The following is a 17,015-nucleotide window of genomic DNA, read 5'->3' on the forward strand; positions in this document are numbered from 1 at the left end:
AAAGTAAAATTAAACACAAAATCAAAGTAAGGGTTGTTGTTTCACAACTGTTCCTTTACAATTATATTTTGCGCAACATGATCACGAATGAAGCTTGAATCTCCACAACATTTATATTTTGCTCACTAGTAGCGGTTGGTTAGGCTAGGTCGGTTAGAATCTTTTTGCAGTTTTCAATTCTTATTGAATTAGGGATGATCAATATTATTTGAAAAATTCCTCATTAAGGATTTTCTTTGAGAATTTTACTTATATATGTCGACATGTGTAAAGGAACTTTTATTTTATCAGGTTAATTAAATAAAATTATATGTAACCCTTCATAAAGAATGAAATCTTAAAAATTAGACAACTTAGTTCTTAGAACATGTAATATATAATTTTACATCGTCGTGAAGAGAAACTTTTATTTCCTCAATTGACAACTTGGGAGATCAATGTTAATATCCAAATATGTTCCAAGACCAAAGTTAACATCCAACAAAAACCAAAAAATTATAATTTCGACCCTATATTCTTTTCCAAGTCTCCAAAACACCCCAAAACAAATTTTGCTCCACCATCACACCCTTTCTTCCTTAGGCTGCTGCAAAATAAGCTTTAACCTGAAACAAAAACCAATTTATATTTTTCGGCATAGCCATGGCCATGAATTCTTTTTTTCGTCAAACTACAAAAACCAATTTATATTTTTCTTTAATGAAGGACACTAAAAGAAGCTTTAGTTCTTTTTCAACAAGTTTCAACTCAAAACCTTTCACATCCCCATTTCAAGGTAACCCTCCATTATAAAGTTGGTATTTTCAATGTTTTTTAATTGTTTTTCATTGGGTAATTTGATCAAACATGTGTTGCTGTTATTTATGAATGCTTCTTATATCTGCATATGGGAGTTGAAATATTAAGGTTGAACTTTATCAATTGTTTTAAGACTCGGGTATTTTAGGTAGATATGCATTTGTTTTAGGGTGTAATGTCACACGGGTTCGAGGTGTAAAAACAGTGTCCTCGAAGCACTTTGTACAAGTGGGATGTGGGGAGGGTAGTGTGTAGACCTTACCCCCAACTTGCCACCTTGAACTATTGAAGGTAGAGAGAAAGTTTATGATAGACCCTAGGCTCACGAAAGACGAAAAGAAAAGGAGTAGCACCAAGCAGTAACAACAACAAGATAGTAAGAAAACAAAGCGAAAGGAACAAGTAATACTAAAAAAAAGTCTAATATAGGCGTTACATATTAGTTGAGAATATATCTTAGACGTTAGCACTTTTACTGTAGGTCCTATACTTTTTAGGAGTGGTTTAGCTTTTCAGAGATTTATAGGTTTAGAGAATATACAGATTTTCTAATACTTTTTATTTATATTTTGCATAATATAGGCATGAGATGAGTTTAAATGGATTAACTTGTCAGTGAAAATTCATACAGCCAACCCCAACTTTTTTTGGACTAGGAGTAGTAGTTGTTGTTCTAGTGTGTGCCAACAATGCAAGTGGTGTTCCATGTTAAAAACATAAAACGAAGACCTTTGTCCCCGCAATGAATTCAGACTTGAAAAATGCAAATGCCAAGGAGGGATTCAACTTTGTCAGTTATTTCTCAAAAGAGAAGCCAGTAGTCCTGATTCTACTTAGGTGTTTGTGTGAGACCAACAACGGAAGATTTGTGGAACCACATCTTTAAAGCCAATTCAGCATTTGAAACCCTGCCTTTTTAGTTTGTTTGTATCTTACTCTATGCATTCTATCAACACCACCCGAGTTCTAATGATAACTTATACTATATCTAGTGTAGCAATTGATTGTTAAGACTTAGGACAAATACGTGGGAAACAAGAATCCGCACAGCTACTTTTGCACATAACAGTAAACAGTAAATGCCAACTTGAATCGTTAAATAGAGCATGAGTTCACGTATTCTTGACATTACAAAGAACAATGTTTAAGATGTTTTATAAAGAACAACTTTGTCATTGTTTTAAGTTCCTCTCATCTTTGTAGTAAGATCGGTTACAACTCCCACTGAAGCTTTTGTTGGCTTCAATGAGATGGTTCGTGGGACACAACGGAAGTATTTCATGTTAGGCGGGAAAGGAGGGGTCGGGAAGACTAGCTGTGCTACTTCTCTGGCAGTAAAATTTGCAAATCATGGTCACCCGACTCTTGTTGTTTCAACTGACCCTGCCCACTCTTTGAGTGATTCTTTTGATCAGGTAACTGCTACGTACTTCTCTGTTCCAAAAGAGGGTAAAAGTTAATGTATTTAATATTTTGTGTTTTCTGTAGGATTTGACTGGAGGGGCACTTGTTCCAGTTCAAGGAGTGGATTCTCCATTATATGCACTAGAGGTATATCTCTTTCTTATGATTGCGATGCTGGTACTTAGAGCACAGTATCCACTTGTTTAAGACAAATATATCATATAATAAACTGCTGTTCAAATAGATAAACCCTGAGAAAACAAGGGAAGAGTTCCGTGCTACAAGCCAACTACAAGGTGGCAGAGGTGTCAAAGATTTTATGGATAGCATGGGTCTCGGAATGCTTGCTGAGCAGGTGACAGCACTAGCAAAATGTTTCATTTTTTTTTCTTTTCCAAATAAATCCCTCTCATTTCATTGGTTTTAACTGTACATGCCTAGTCTTGGTTTCTCCTTGTTTTCTACTCCCTTTGTTCCCCTTTACTTGGCCAGTTTGGATTTTGTACTCCCCTTAAGAAAGCATTAGTTAAGTGTTTATTTTACTAAATTATCCTTATTAATGGTATTTTGGAAATCTAAATTTGAGTACTGCTACTCCAATTAGTTCGGGAAATATTTACATAAAGATTAGGGTAAAATTGGAAAAATATAATTAATTCTTGATTTGCTAAGGAGGACAAGTAAAAGGGAAAACCTATTTATAGTATACTGATACTTGGACAAGTACAAGGGAACTAATGGAGTACTACACAACTACCAATTTAACTGTATCTGATTTAATCATAGATCTTTAAGCAATTCACCATGTCTCTGGTTGTTGTTTCAACTTTCAATTGATAAAGCCTCTAAACTCGACGTTACATGTTAAGTTCAGGTTCAAGTTTCTTTTTCTATTGCAGCAGTTGAAAGAGCAACTGTTTAAAAAAAGTTTCGATTTTGGCGATCGGCAAAGTATGTTGTTCGCAAGATTCCTTGTGGTATCTGACTCTGCTCTTATTAACTTGTGATAGTTGGGAGAACTAAAACTTGGAGAGCTGCTGGACACTCCTCCACCTGGTCTAGATGAGGCTATTGCAATTTCCAAGGCATGTATAGTGATTGTTCGATGCTGTTTTTAGTATCAATGCTCCACATAAACAACTGTCTTATTGTTGTCTTATTCCAGTCTCTTTGACCATAGGATGGTTCTGCAGGTCATGCAGTTTCTTGAATCAAAAGACTATAGTAGCTTTTCTCGCATAGTTTTTGACACAGCCCCAACGGTGAGTTGAAAGAAATTGGCTTAATGTAAAAAACTTGTTCTCTGGGCTTAAAGTTTGCATTTACATGTTGATACTGCAGGGGCACACACTTAGACTACTATCGCTTCCAGATTTCTTGGATGCATCAATAGGCGAGATGATGAAGGTAAATACTGTTATGCTACTAGAAGGACATTACAGGTTATTTCTTCCATCAAATTGTTTCCATGTTTAAGAATGAGAACTCTCAAGCCGATACGTCTTTCTTCTCCTCTTGACCATAACTTATTCCAGTGGTTTTAGCATGTTTAAATATGAGACTTTGTGACAGTCCTTTCATTTCAAGTTTGTCAAGCAAAGTATTACTTTTGGGCACTTCAGCATTATAAGTACTATTTTGTGTGTCACAGCTTAAAAAGAAAATAGCATCAGCAACTTCAGCTTTAAAATCCATGTTCAACAAGGCGGAGCCACAAGAAAATGCTGCTGTAAGCATTAAAGTTGCAATATTAGCTTTCCTGCTATGCTAATTACTTTGCATTGAGCATCATTTCTTTCACTGCAGAGTGACAAGCTTGAGCAATTAAGGGAGAGGATGGCAAAAGTTCGAGATCTTTTCCGTGATTCAGCAACTACAGAGTTTATCATTGTGACAATCCCCACCGTAATGCGCCAAATTCCTTGTCTTCTTATTTTAACTTGAGAACTAGGCAGCATAAGTTTGCAACAAATCAATTCCCTAACTTTAGTGTCCAATCATAAATAGCATCCCCCAGCTCTTGTAATTTCATATAATGTGATTCGTGCTCCTTAGAGTTGGGTTGTTATACCGGCAAGTCCAATATTATTCATCGTATGGAGGCTTCTACAGAATATTTTCTCAGGGTTGAAAAATATGGATCAAATTAAGTAATGCATATTAGAGAAACTAAAGAATAAAAAAAAACATTGCTATCATGCTGCGGAAAGATTTGGAATCTTGGTGACTTCATTGGTTGAAAAAGGCTGCTTTTGTGACAAGTTCTTGAACTCTTTAACAATTTTTCCTTATTTTCACTTAATCTTCCATTCAATTACCCAACAAAAAACCTTCATTTCTTTGTGCATTCATCTTAATCCTCCTATATCACGTGGTGGGAAGATAAGATTGTACAGCTTTTGTTGGGGTCTATCTGAGATAAGATGAGTGCAGCTAATTGCTGCATAAATATCTTTCTGTGCTGCTCACCTTCTTTTTAGGGCTTTTCATAATACTTGGAGCAATAGATAAGCAAGTATGCTGCCCTGTGGTATTGTTTATGCTTATTTTTTATTGTCTCAGAGGCCAGTGTCATTTCTATTATATTTGCTTCTCATGTATTATTATCATGACTTCCTTGCTCTGTTAAACGTTTACCTGTAGTACCTCTAAGTGCTACTTATGCTCAACCAATCAATATGAATTGATCAAAACGTCAATCATGTAGGACAAGCTATTCTTTGCTTGTGCTTGCAACTTCTTTTTGAAAAATTGTTGAGTGACCTCTTTGTGGAAAAAAAACATTCTGTACAGGTTATGGCAGCAAATGAGTCTTCACGGCTCTGTGCATCCTTGAAGAAGGAAACTGTCCCAGTAAGAAGACTTATTGTCAACCAAGTCCTACCTCCGTCTACATCGGACTGCAAGTTCTGTTTGATGAGAAGAAAGGTAACAGTTGACTCTTCAAATGGTCCGCCTAGCGAAAAATATTCTGATTCATCCCATATCTCGAATTAGTGAATGGTTGATTCTGATCCAAATGATTTCTCTTTTTTAAGTTAAATCCTTCACAATTATACTGCTAAACGAGATTTTTCTTTTGTGAAGTATTAACCTAAGTTGCATGAAAGAATACCCTGTGCACAGGATTTGCAGGAGATTCCCTTGCATATCTTTTTTGCATCACCTGGAAGTATGTATTAAAGGAAGTTGAGCTAGGTGTCCGAATTTCTAATAGGGAATAAATTTCTTTTGAATCATTTATATGTGTCAAACCATTGATATATCTCAGTTATTGAGCAAACAAGATGTAATTCTTGAAAAGTAATTTTAAAAAGGCCCTGTAGATACCCTTTTCGGAGAAGTTAGGGAAGAAGGCATGGAAATCCTGAATGTACACTTCCACCATGTGTATGTTTCATAGTTCCAAGATATCCTCTTCAATGAGGTTTTAGGGGAAACACATTGGTTCTGTTGTCTTCATATGGAAATGCTAACTGTTTCATAACTTGTCGTATGGTGGGTTGCGCCAAGTTTTTTCCACGTGTCACATTATCCTTTAATTTCTACATCTGCAACTTTTAACAAACTTTGCACGAGAAAAGGTACTCATGACCAAACCAATACATCATAAATCAAGCATGCTTTTGATTTCATTACGGGGGCACTGAGAGCTACTATATGTTATAACAGAAATAGGATGTCAGATTGGAGATTCACAAATGAAAATGTACTTGGCGTTGATAAAAGAAGTGGCATTAATTCTTTAACTTGAATCCAAGTAATATGAATGTTGATTTAGATTAGGTTGATGTTTTATGCTGTTACATAGAGTGTGTAAAACGAGAAGATGTAGAAGAGAAAAATTACTAGGATTTCTGGGTATTTTCTCTATCTCTCATGGGAAGTTATTCTGTCTTATGGTACCTTTCCTGATGCAAATTTCAGTCATTTAACAAATGGCCCAAATTTATCTGTCATATAAGGGGTTTATATCATGACAAGATGTCAACACAAACCAATCTAATCCTTTACATCTATATTCTAATCTTACAAGTGCAAATTCAAGACCTTGAAACTTTTAGCTTGAATTAGAAACTGCATTATACTATGAATCTCTAATTTCCCTGATCTTCTCTTGCATAGTTTTGCTGATGTCTCAGTTGTTCTATACGTTACAGGATCAGATGCGTGCTCTTGATATGATCACTAAAGATCCAGAGTTAGCAAGTTTAAAGATAATCCAAGCACCATTGGTTGATGTGGAGATAAGGGGCGTCGCTGGACTAAAATTCTTTGGCGACATGGTTTGGGAATAAATTTTGTTCCAAAAGTTGTTGTATTTTACCAATAGTAGGCATTCTAGTTATAGATTTCTGAACATTTTAGGAGTGAAAAATATTCTTCATCCTTTTTCGGGTAGGGGTCGGGGGGTTGGGGAGGGGGAGGTCCTAGGTAGGCTTCATCATTATTCTAACTAGGCATTTTACCAGGGAAACACAATTTTTTTAAATGAGGCAACAGTAGTTAAAAGTTTTGTTATTTCTTTTGTTATTACTCTAAAAGTTTTGTTAGTATCCAATTTCTTTTGCTTTGCGAAACTGATTTTTGTGCACGCACAAATGTATCTGATAATGACTGTTGGAGCAGTTTTTTTTATGTTGGTTTGTGGGGGGGGGGGGGGGGGGTGTTCAACAAGTTGGAAATATACTGCCTACTCAAAACTGAATTTATGCTGTCAACAAGTTGGCATTATGACATTTGGCTGCAGTTGCCATTTCTATAATTTGATGTTTTGTATCTTGATCTACATCAACTTTTGGGTACACCCTCAAATTCTGAAGTGTATTCTCAGTCATATCCTTGACAACTTCACAAAGACGAGACGACATTCTCGGTTATCTCTCTTGATGATTATAGCTACATCATGAGGCCCAGGAAGCAGGTAGCATCAATCTCCAACAGAAACTACTACTAGCACATATGTTACACTTTTTTTTTTGGCCAAACAAAGAATGATAACATCTAACCTTTTGATAGACTCTTGCTGCCATATACAGTTTGTTTTGAGTAAATTACACTTTTGGCAAGAATCATATCTAGGTTATGTGCAATAATTTTCACAAGGGACCCAACTTTGAAGAGGCTTCCCAACATTTTTCGGCATGGTGGTGAGCCTGTAAGCTGGCATTCTCGTTTGTGCTAATAGTATGCCAACCGATGAAGCAAGAGAGCAACAACACAAGACTTATTTTTTCTGGAAAGTTACCAAAAGGACAAATGCTACGCAGCGACTGATAACACCAAGAAGCAGGAGTGATATTAAGGAAGGATACCAATGATCAAGTGCATAGCCCTTTTGCTTTAGTGCACCACATCTTGTGATCAGCCACACTCCAGAGTACCTAAAATCCGCGAAAACAAAAATCAAGAGGAAAAAAAAAAGAAATTAAAATCTACCCGGGAATGAATAGATCAACATGTGGAGACTTGTTAAACGCCTGATATCAGGTGCATTTGATATTCAACAGCTGATGGCTAATGATTTACTAATAATACTCCAACTTTGAGCAAGTATTAGTTAGTAAGGTAGCCAAAATGCAAGAAGAATTCAGATATAATGGGATTATGGGAGAAGGATACAACAAACCTCTTTGCATTTGCAATTATAAATGCTTCCATGGCCCACTTTGTATAGCAATAATCTCCTATTTTCCCCATTATTGAGCTACTGTCCTGTCTAGCTACGAGAGTTAAAACAACTGGTAGCAACACCGACAACTGAAAGACAAATTAGCTTGTTAGTAAAGAATGATGGAGATAGAGGATAATGGCATAGAGATGAAATGTATTTCATGATCAAAGTTCCAAGTACACACCAGTTGAGCTTGACCAGGGTTGAAGTAGATGGCAAGTGCATACGCTATCCCAGTAACACAATATACAACACAAAGCAAGACGATATAATTATCCAAAATGGAAGATCTTGGATTATTGAAGAAGTAGAACATTGATAGATAAACTGCAGGCTTTATAATTGTGCTGATATGGTCAATGGTATCCTTAGCCATAAAGTATGCCAAACTGCTCATGCCACATGCACTCTCTCTCCAGTAGTGTAATTTATCTAGAGAAAATGATCTCAAAGCTGAAATCTTGGTGAGAAGAGCTGGAAAAAAATTTAGGAAGATTAGAACTAAGGGAAAGTAAAAAGTTAATGAAGATATATGAGAACTGCCAATAACAAAATTTTCATATAAAAACCATCAAACGATAAGGTATCAAAATCCATATTTTCTGACACGTGACATTTTTCTATAAAGTAAATGCCACTGTTTCAAGGTAAAATTCACCATGCCAAATCCATGATTCAAATTCTCGGTCTAAACTTTAAACCTACATTTCCAAGAGAATTTCTGGGCTGGGTGTGAAAAATGTTGTAACTTCTCTTTTACTCTCTAACTTCTGCAATCCGTTGTACCATCTCCTTTTCTGAGATGCTTTGTTTATTTGAGATTTATTATTTCTTACTTCAGGTAAGCAATAAGGAATGGTTACTAACAGTAAGGAGGTTAAATAAAGTTTCTTTATTTAACTTTAAAACACTTTGTCAGTTCATGGCAGAAAGTTTTACACTACACATGCACAGTATGCTAATCTTAGATCTGCGAACCTCATTATCTGTAAAAAGATTTACAAAATGATGAACTGCATGAAATAAATCATGATTTTATTTAGCACGTTTCTGGAACAGAGTTCAAAATATGATTTTAAAATTGAGTGTCCCAAGTTTGCAAATGAAAAATAATCAACTGTCTTTAAGTCATTAATTCTCCTTAATAAAGATGAAAAAACTTAAGTATATACACTGTTCCAAGGTTTTGAACTTACGAACTGCAATGACGGTGTAAAGGTACCCCATAGTTCCGAAGGTTTCATCACTCACTTCAGCAAGTGTTCCCAAACAGATTCCAGCAAGCAATAGAATAAGAAAATCAACTGCTTGCATCCTGGCTTCTCGCAATCGCTGCTTGCCGACTCTGACAGTATGCAGTATCATAGATGCCAATGTCAAAACAAATGCAAACTCAAAACAAAAGAACTGTACACGTATTTGAATATAGGACAGCAAGCACAAGATAATCAAACACAAGCACACAGTAATTAGAAGGTATACGACTGAAAAGGAGAGAAATTTATCATTACCTTCCAAGGAAATACTTATATTGGAACAATACACCAGGGGTTCTCCGATTGGACAAGTCCTTCCATGCCAAAAAGTTGTATCGCATGCGGTCTTTCTTTTGTTCAACATTGGATTTGACCTCTGACCACAGGTCTCCAGTAAAAGATTGATCGGAGGTAGCAGTTGCAGGACTTGCTCCATCAGCTGAATTTTCTCCAACCGAAGATGCTCTTGAACCAGAAGAATCTAGCATGTCTGGTGGTACGGGGTAACCATTATGAAGCATCCATCTGAGAGGAAGATCTTTATAGTTCACTGCTGTGTTCGGAAGTTTAACAATTCCTTCTAAAATATCAATGAAGTGATCAGGAGGGTTAACACGATCAGGTACAGTTATTCCAATGCCTGCAAAGTACTCTTCAACTGTTTTCACTGGTCCATGATATACTGTAAGGCCACCCTTGGCTAGAAGTATCAAATCGTCAAACATCCTGAACAAAGTATAGCTGCAAAAGAAGAAGTGATTACTGAGATAAGGTGTCCATGGTAAGGTCCGGTTAGCAAAGATATCTTTTTTTTTTAAATATTTATTACATAGAACCAAAATGAAACATTGTCAAACCATCCAAGTTGTGGCATTTTTTCTTGCATCTCGGTTTGGTTTAGCTAATTTTTGGTACAATCCTTTCTTCTGAAAGATCCTCTCCAGAAGAATGGTGGAGCACAAAAAACATTCATGACCTTTAGGATGATTAACATTTTTTCAGAGGCTTGCTTATCAAAAAGACATTTTCCACAGGCTTGAGTGACTGTTTCGGCGTGTAGTTACACATTTAAGAAGACAGATCCCACTCACTGAAAGTAGAATTCCCCAAAATCCACTAGTTGCAGCTCACTAGCTACATGTTAGTCCAATTAGTCCATAAGAACATCAAGCTCTTTATTTGGCTTTCATCACTGTAGTTCAAAAATAAAGTAATTTGAAAGGCCATCATTACGCTGGAGGATAAAACTACTTAAATTTATATATTTATAATTCCACATGTTTTATGATTGCAATTCGTTTAACGATTGCGAGGATAAACAAAAAGATACTGCAACAGATAAAAGTCAATATGATAACCACCAGGGAATGCAGATGGAAGAAGAAACAGAGTAAGACCAAAGAAAAGAGGCTATCGTCCACAACATCACCTTGGTTGGTGCACCACCATGCATATATTCACTCCTTCAAGAGCTTCACGACGGAGTGCTCTAAGCAATAATTGAGATGAAGAGCTATCCAAACCAGAAGTGGGTTCATCTAAGATTAACAAAGAAGGTTCCATAACCATTTCCAGCCCAACATTGACTCTCTTCCTTTGACCCCCAGAGATGCCTCGCTTCTCCACCGTCCCCACAAGAGAATCTCTCACGGGTTGCAATCCCAAGGACTCTATGACTCTTTCAACAACTAAAACCTTTTCTGGTTTAGGCAAATCAGCTGCCAATCTGGACGAGTGATTCAATAAAGAAGAGCAGTCAAGCGAAAGATGAATATAGTATCAAAAACAGCAATGCTAACAAGTAAAAGCAGTAGAGCAAAACTAACTTCCTTTTGGATAATATAAGCTGGTCATATCTCTGCCTAATTTGTGTTTAATAACAATAGAAGGGGCATAGATTTCTCACAAGAATACTTTGAAATGTTATGTGAATGCATAGCTTCAGACTAACAGAAGTATGACAGCATACCTGCACCGAGCACTAAACCAAAGATTCTCCTCCACCGTTAAATTTCCGTGTACTATGTCATCTTGAGGTACAAAGCCAATAATTTTCTTGTATGACTGCATCGGGTCGGGCTTCCCATTTATGAGAATCACACCAGTCGTGGTACACCCAGCAGCCTTACCAGTCAATGCAGACAGAAACGTTGTCTTTCCAGCACCAGATGGACCCATAACAGCAGAAACACGGCCAGGTGATAATTTCCCTGATACGCACCTCAATAAATGCTTGTTTTTCCCCTTCAAAGTAAGTGTCAAATCTTTGAAACACACCTCAATGGGAGGTCTAGTTCTTATCTCAATCTCACTTGCCATTGAGATTACACCAGAAAAGGTCAAATTCTTATTCTGCTCCTGCAGGGCTTTTTCTTTTTCAATTTGACCATATGCATATTTAAAGATTTGACTCTTGGTATGCAACTGTTTAGCCTTGGGCTTTTTCATATTTTTGTCCCCAACTTGCTCAGGTGTTTTCATATTTTTGTCCCCAATATCAATATTGAAACCGTCATGACTATCAGGATTTTCTTCAAGCTCTTGAACCATCTTTGTGAGGTTGGTTTGCTTTTTAGCTTTGGCATGAGACATACCTAAGGGCAATGGGGGTAAGGCAGCTTCTGAACGAGACCTAGCATGACTGGGCGCCTTATGCGGATCCTGTTGACTTACAAATTTTTTTCGGGAGAATGTCCTTGACAATTGAGATTGTAGACCAGTTGCATGCTTGCGAGCAATCTCTTTAGCAGATTTCCATTTCTCACGTGCTTGTACGGTCTCCCTTGCACTTTTTGCTGCACGTTCCCTGGACTTTGCTTGTTTTTTCTCTCTGCTGCTCAGCACTTGGCCAGAACAGTTGTATATAATGAGAAGTATAAGTGTGATTGCACCCTATTAGAAATGGAGAGGCCAGTTACATGTCGCAACCTGTGTGAAATCTAAATCTTATCCCAACTAGGTAATAAAACATGCATGTTCGAGGCTGAAGCATGACTAGTTTACAGAAGTCATATCTATTAGATATTCAACGCCTCTGAAACACAAAAAACTCAGGACAGATGGAAGTCTTTTCAGACTAAAGGAGACTTGGAAACTGATTACCTAAGAACATGTCATAGTTCAATTGACATATTCAAAGAACTTTCACATTTTGAATCTCTAACAGATATCCATTGAAACCATACACGTGTTTCAGCAAATGCCCATGGATCTGATTATTACAATGAAACATGAATATCAATTTGACGTTCATTCTTGATAATTAGTGATGTACAGACTCTTCAGAGATAAAAAATTATGACTTCCTTAGGAATTACCAAGGAACCAAAAGCATTTGTTCCTTCTAATGTATCCATTGGGAACTCCGAGAAATGAAGTTAATTAAATCAGAAAACTTGAAATGAGAAGAAGAAGAAGAAAGTTATCAGAGAAGCTTTTTGGTTAGTTGTGAGTTGTGACTTGTTACAGATGAAATCCGAAGAGAAGGAAAAGTAAGATGTTATATCTTGTGCGATCTGTCCTTTTAGGTTCAGCTGCATTATTTATGCAGCCATTACTCCACTATCATTAAGAAAAGAGGGGTAGAAGCTACGTCAAGACGAATCCCTCCCATTTCCTCCTCCTTTGGTAAGGCAATAGCGAGCATTAGCTGAAGGCAGATCTTTCTTTTGCTGGTTCTATTCTGTTCTTTTTGGCATGCATTTCTCACTTTCCTTCTCCCACTACAAGCCTAAAAAATTAAGACATGCATGGCCATACTAGCTAACAACCCAAGAGCATTATTTCAAAAGTAGAAACCTACAAAGATCATTAATATTTCTACAGCCTAGGAGTGAGGAGATGACTTACAAAAAACATAATACCATAAGCTGTGATATTTTGATTTGCTGTCTGTGATTCACAAATAGCTAATTTATAGCAGCCTGCATGTCGATAATAATGATGATGGAAGTGTTCAGACCAAAAAATATTTCCACAAACAGAAATTGAGAAGTACATGCAATGAGTTCTTACTTAATATAACTTTTCATCTTGTGAGATTATCTTCAAGTTACAAGTAACACATACTCTGTAACATGACAACTACATGATGTCTCATCTCAGCAAAACGAGTTCAAAGAAATCTATCTCTTAGTAGAGAAGAATGTGAGGCACACCCCACCAACAAAATAACAATCTTGGTAAGGTGGATGTCCAATATGCTCATATCTTGATACGTCCTGCTCATTTCTAGTAGTAGTTATTGGATATCCATCTAATATATTTTAACAGTACTGGTAGCCTAAGCAAAGAAGATATTGGATATGACAGCATGCCAAATTTGCGTCCTAGTATTCTTTTTTGTATTTCACTTTGAAGATAATTGTCTTTCTTTTTCCTTTATTTTGCTTTAGATGTATGGTACAAGTGAGACAGCAGAACCAAACAGGAAATTTTACTAGTACTATACATCTGGAAGGATCAAAGTTAATCCATGATTTATATTTTGTTGAAAAGTCAAGAATAAGAAATGAAGCAACGCAGAACTCAGTACAGAGAAAAAACAGACTGTCACATAAGATGAGGACTTACTTGATTGAGATGTAGAACCAGCTCTACAGTAATGGCTGGAAAAAGCATAAACAGACAGCATGATAAGTGAATGGATTAACATGAGCTTCTAATATGAGCAAAAGTATCCACCAAGTTAAACAGAAGTAGCATTTTGCTATTTGCTGCCTAAACCAGCAGGAGAAAAAAAGAAAGCACGCTAAGATACATGTTCTCCGGTTTTGGGATAAATATAAATACCCTTTAGTGCAAGGAATCTTCTCGGTAGTAGTTGGACAGTAAAATCCCGCTGAACAAAATAGTTCAGTAGTACTCACAAAATCACCCCAGACATCTGCTCCACCACAACTATGATTTGACTGTCCCGGAGGAGGTTGATAACGATACCTTCATATGTTGAGGCAGGCAATATCAGTTGAAGGATGCAAAAAATTCTGGTCAAGTAAGAATAATTAAGTTCTCCAAAAGATGTACGAAACTTACGGGTCACATGCACCAGTATCATTATTGAGTTTTGAAAGAGGACAATACGCGCCTAATGGGCAGGCTTCAACCGGAAAATAGGAAAATGAAAACAAACATAAATTTGTGATTGTTTATTAGAGAAGCAAATTCATCACTTCACAAAAAAGTGTAGAAATCACCTCAGAATAAAATAAAATAAAAAGAAAACAGTATGTCTTGGTATTAAGCAATTCTGAAATGCTTGAAAACACCATGTCTTGATATTAAGAAACTCTGAAATGTTGTTTGGTCTAAATTGATTGAGATTTCGTATCTACTTCGGATAGCGAACCAGGTTTAAATGACTATAAGCTAATATACTAGTAGATACTTACGTATCATGCAGGTGAGACCACGAGGACAGAAGAAACCTTCACAACAAGGTTGACAATCAAGAATTCTAGGTGGCATTTCCTTTGAATTTTTAAGGTCAACCTGCATGTCTTTTCCAACACTACATGCCCATCCTGGCTCACATCCAGAAGCCCATGATACCAGATTACAATTCTTGTTAGGTTTCAGGTTTCCTCTTCCAGCGCCTTGCGTTAAAAGTTGAGAATAGAACTTTACCTCTGCTGCTGTACACAACCGCTTTATTACATCACCTATTGGACCAACAAAGACATTGTGAGTATGAAAATAAAGACAATATAGAACAATCCATGCCATTGGAAATAGAAGCAACTAAATATTAAATGCTGTACTTGTGTAATTACTATTGATCACCACAAAAATGAACTTGCTATTCAAATGTTTACCAACCCAAGGAACTCATATTATTAGCTTATCTGAAAACGTAAGCCCACATATTACATCTTTTCACAAGTTTCTGAAGTTTAACTGATGCAAATCTTATAGAATATCATGAACTAGACCAGCAGGCTTCAAACTAGAAAAGATACAATCTCAGAGAATCTTATCCAGTAAATTAGTACCTTTTGTCTGTCTAACACATGCTGTCAAAAAATCTGTGTTGTCTGTAAAATTAAAAGCCGCGTTCCACTCAGCATCCCTACAACACGATCAGAATTCATCAACTGAAAATTAGCTGCTTTCAAAGTTCTATAGATGAATTGTCAAGCCAAACACGTAACAACCAAAGTGAAATACGATTTAGGAAAAGCTTTCGAAAATTGACTTAATGACATAGGAATTGAAGAATGTGCCTTTTTCTAAAGCAACACAAAAGACGTTTTCCGATACATATATTCTATTATGACACAATTTAAGTTAAAGTACTAGTAAGATAGTAAGAGCACGAACACCAAGATTTACAGTCTATAGTACGGTAGGGGTTATTATGGGTTCAACGGTACCAGTAAGAATAGGGCTTTGAGAGTCCACACTATGTTCATCGTATCATATGCATCAAATCCTAATCAATTTAGGTTGACCTTTTTTTATGACAGTGTTGTCCGTAACTATTCCCCAGGCACCTGCTACCTCCTATCAACCAAGGCTTGAATAGATGAGAAGAAATCACCCAATATTTTTTGTCTAGCTAGGATTTGAACCGTTCTCCTCCCACTTCATTGACCACTAGACCACACCGTTCGATGCAGTTATGTTTGACTATGAGAATCTTCACTATACATGTCACTCTATTTAAACCCGTCACAATCCAATATTCAATAACTTAGGTTTACCAAAACTAAAAGTTATCTACATATTCAAGTAACATAACAAATTATAACAACTAGATTAAAAGACTCCTAATGAACAATACACCTAAATTAAGTCTACTACAGCCATGCTCATTAATTGAACTAATACGCTTGCAGTTCCTACTTCCTAATCTAAACAGTTTCACAATACATTGAATTGGCACAAATTAAAAAAATAGTTTAAGTTATATATACTGTTAGTATAACGAAATTTGTTAACCCAAAGGATATCCCTAAGGAATGAGCCTCCATAAGAAGTGGGATTTGTATTCTTAAAAATAGAACATATTGCCTACTATAGCCCCTAATAGTTAAACGCGACCTAATAGTGTAAGAGATTCTTTACAAAAAAAAATGCATGAAGAGAAATATTATAGAAAATGACTTACACATCTTCGATGCAAAACCCCAATTCCTTGGTAACGCCAGGGTCAAATAAAGAGGTGAAATTGCTGAAACTGCTATAAAGGACCTGGGTCAAGAGCTGAGCCGACCCGGAGTTACCGGTCTGCTGTGCTGTCGCAATGTGATTCGTCGAGATGATGCAAAGCAAAAAATTGGTAAGCAAGGCATTTTTGTATTTTTGCCTTTTTGTCTGCACATTTTCATCAAAGACCATCACAATAGATGGATTTTTCAGGTGAGATATGGTAAATTTTGGTTGATGAAAATGGAGAGAAAGCTAGGGTTTGGATATGGGGAAAGGAAAGTGGAAGAAGGAGAATGGTGATTTCTCGGAGGGAAGAAATGGCGGGGAGGGGAAATAGGAGAACTGGAGAGAGATGGCATGATTTTGTATTATGGACCGTTAGATTAAGCAACGGTATTTCAAACCATGAAAAAATATATTATCTGCGACATAGTTCTCAGTCATACCAATGACGGCAATCATTTTTAATTAATTTTTCAACTCACCAAGTTTTTAATACAATCATTATAAGTAGAATCCTAGCATTGATTAATAATAGAATGCGTAAAGAGAATGTTCATCTGAACCCATAAGTTTCTACGCGAAACATATATTTATGAGTAAAAATTCATTAAAACTGTAAAAAAAATAGTATGCTTGAACTCATAAATTTAAAAATATAATATGTACAATATTAAAAGGCTTAAATATTGAACCCATAAATTTTAAATTCTGGATCTATCTCTAACTCTCTT

General features: G+C 36.4%; 2 protein-coding genes across 2 annotated transcripts; one reads left to right on the plus strand and one right to left on the minus strand.

Annotated features, from left to right (window-relative positions):
• The first annotated feature begins 534 nt into the window (after positions 1 to 534).
• Positions 535 to 6,782, plus strand: LOC104239839 (ATPase GET3B-like). The gene is made up of 11 exons (XM_009794565.2): positions 535 to 775; positions 2,002 to 2,213; positions 2,287 to 2,349; positions 2,447 to 2,557; positions 3,213 to 3,287; positions 3,396 to 3,464; positions 3,544 to 3,609; positions 3,854 to 3,931; positions 4,009 to 4,107; positions 4,996 to 5,130; positions 6,363 to 6,782. The coding sequence occupies exons 1-11, from the start codon at positions 643 to 645 to the stop codon at positions 6,498 to 6,500; spliced, it is 1,179 nt and encodes a 392-aa protein (XP_009792867.1). The 5' UTR covers positions 535 to 642; the 3' UTR covers positions 6,501 to 6,782.
• A 412-nt stretch (positions 6,783 to 7,194) lies between these two features.
• LOC104239840 (ABC transporter G family member 28-like) lies at positions 7,195 to 16,705 on the minus strand. The gene is made up of 14 exons (XM_009794566.2): positions 16,241 to 16,705; positions 15,123 to 15,199; positions 14,523 to 14,792; positions 14,167 to 14,230; positions 13,924 to 14,070; positions 13,705 to 13,739; positions 12,982 to 13,055; positions 11,102 to 12,024; positions 10,562 to 10,858; positions 9,388 to 9,873; positions 9,073 to 9,221; positions 8,061 to 8,350; positions 7,832 to 7,962; positions 7,195 to 7,586 (listed from the first exon to the last, which is right to left on the minus strand). Exons 1-14 carry the CDS (start codon positions 16,468 to 16,470, stop codon positions 7,430 to 7,432), a joined length of 3,330 nt encoding a protein of 1,109 aa, XP_009792868.1. The 5' UTR covers positions 16,471 to 16,705; the 3' UTR covers positions 7,195 to 7,429.
• Positions 16,706 to 17,015: the final 310 nt, after the last annotated feature.

Source organism: Nicotiana sylvestris, chromosome 11 (assembly GCF_000393655.2).
Source record: "Nicotiana sylvestris chromosome 11, ASM39365v2, whole genome shotgun sequence".
NCBI lineage: Eukaryota > Viridiplantae > Streptophyta > Magnoliopsida > Solanales > Solanaceae > Nicotiana > Nicotiana sylvestris.

Coding starts and splice junctions, on each gene's coding strand:
- LOC104239840 (XM_009794566.2), bottom strand. CDS start 16,470: ATGGTCTTTGATGAAAATGTGCAGACAAAAAGGCAAAAATACAAAAAT. Junction 14,231..14,522: donor TGGTCTCACCTGCATGATAC/GTAAGTATCTAC, acceptor TTCCGGTTGAAG/CCTGCCCATTAGGCGCGTAT. Junction 13,740..13,923: donor AAGATTCCTTGCACTAAAGG/GTATTTATATTT, acceptor TGCTTTTTCCAG/CCATTACTGTAGAGCTGGTT.
- LOC104239839 (XM_009794565.2), top strand. CDS start 643: ATGGCCATGAATTCTTTTTTTCGTCAAACTACAAAAACCAATTTATAT. Junction 4,108..4,995: donor TCATTGTGACAATCCCCACC/GTAATGCGCCAA, acceptor CATTCTGTACAG/GTTATGGCAGCAAATGAGTC. Junction 5,131..6,362: donor TCTGTTTGATGAGAAGAAAG/GTAACAGTTGAC, acceptor TATACGTTACAG/GATCAGATGCGTGCTCTTGA.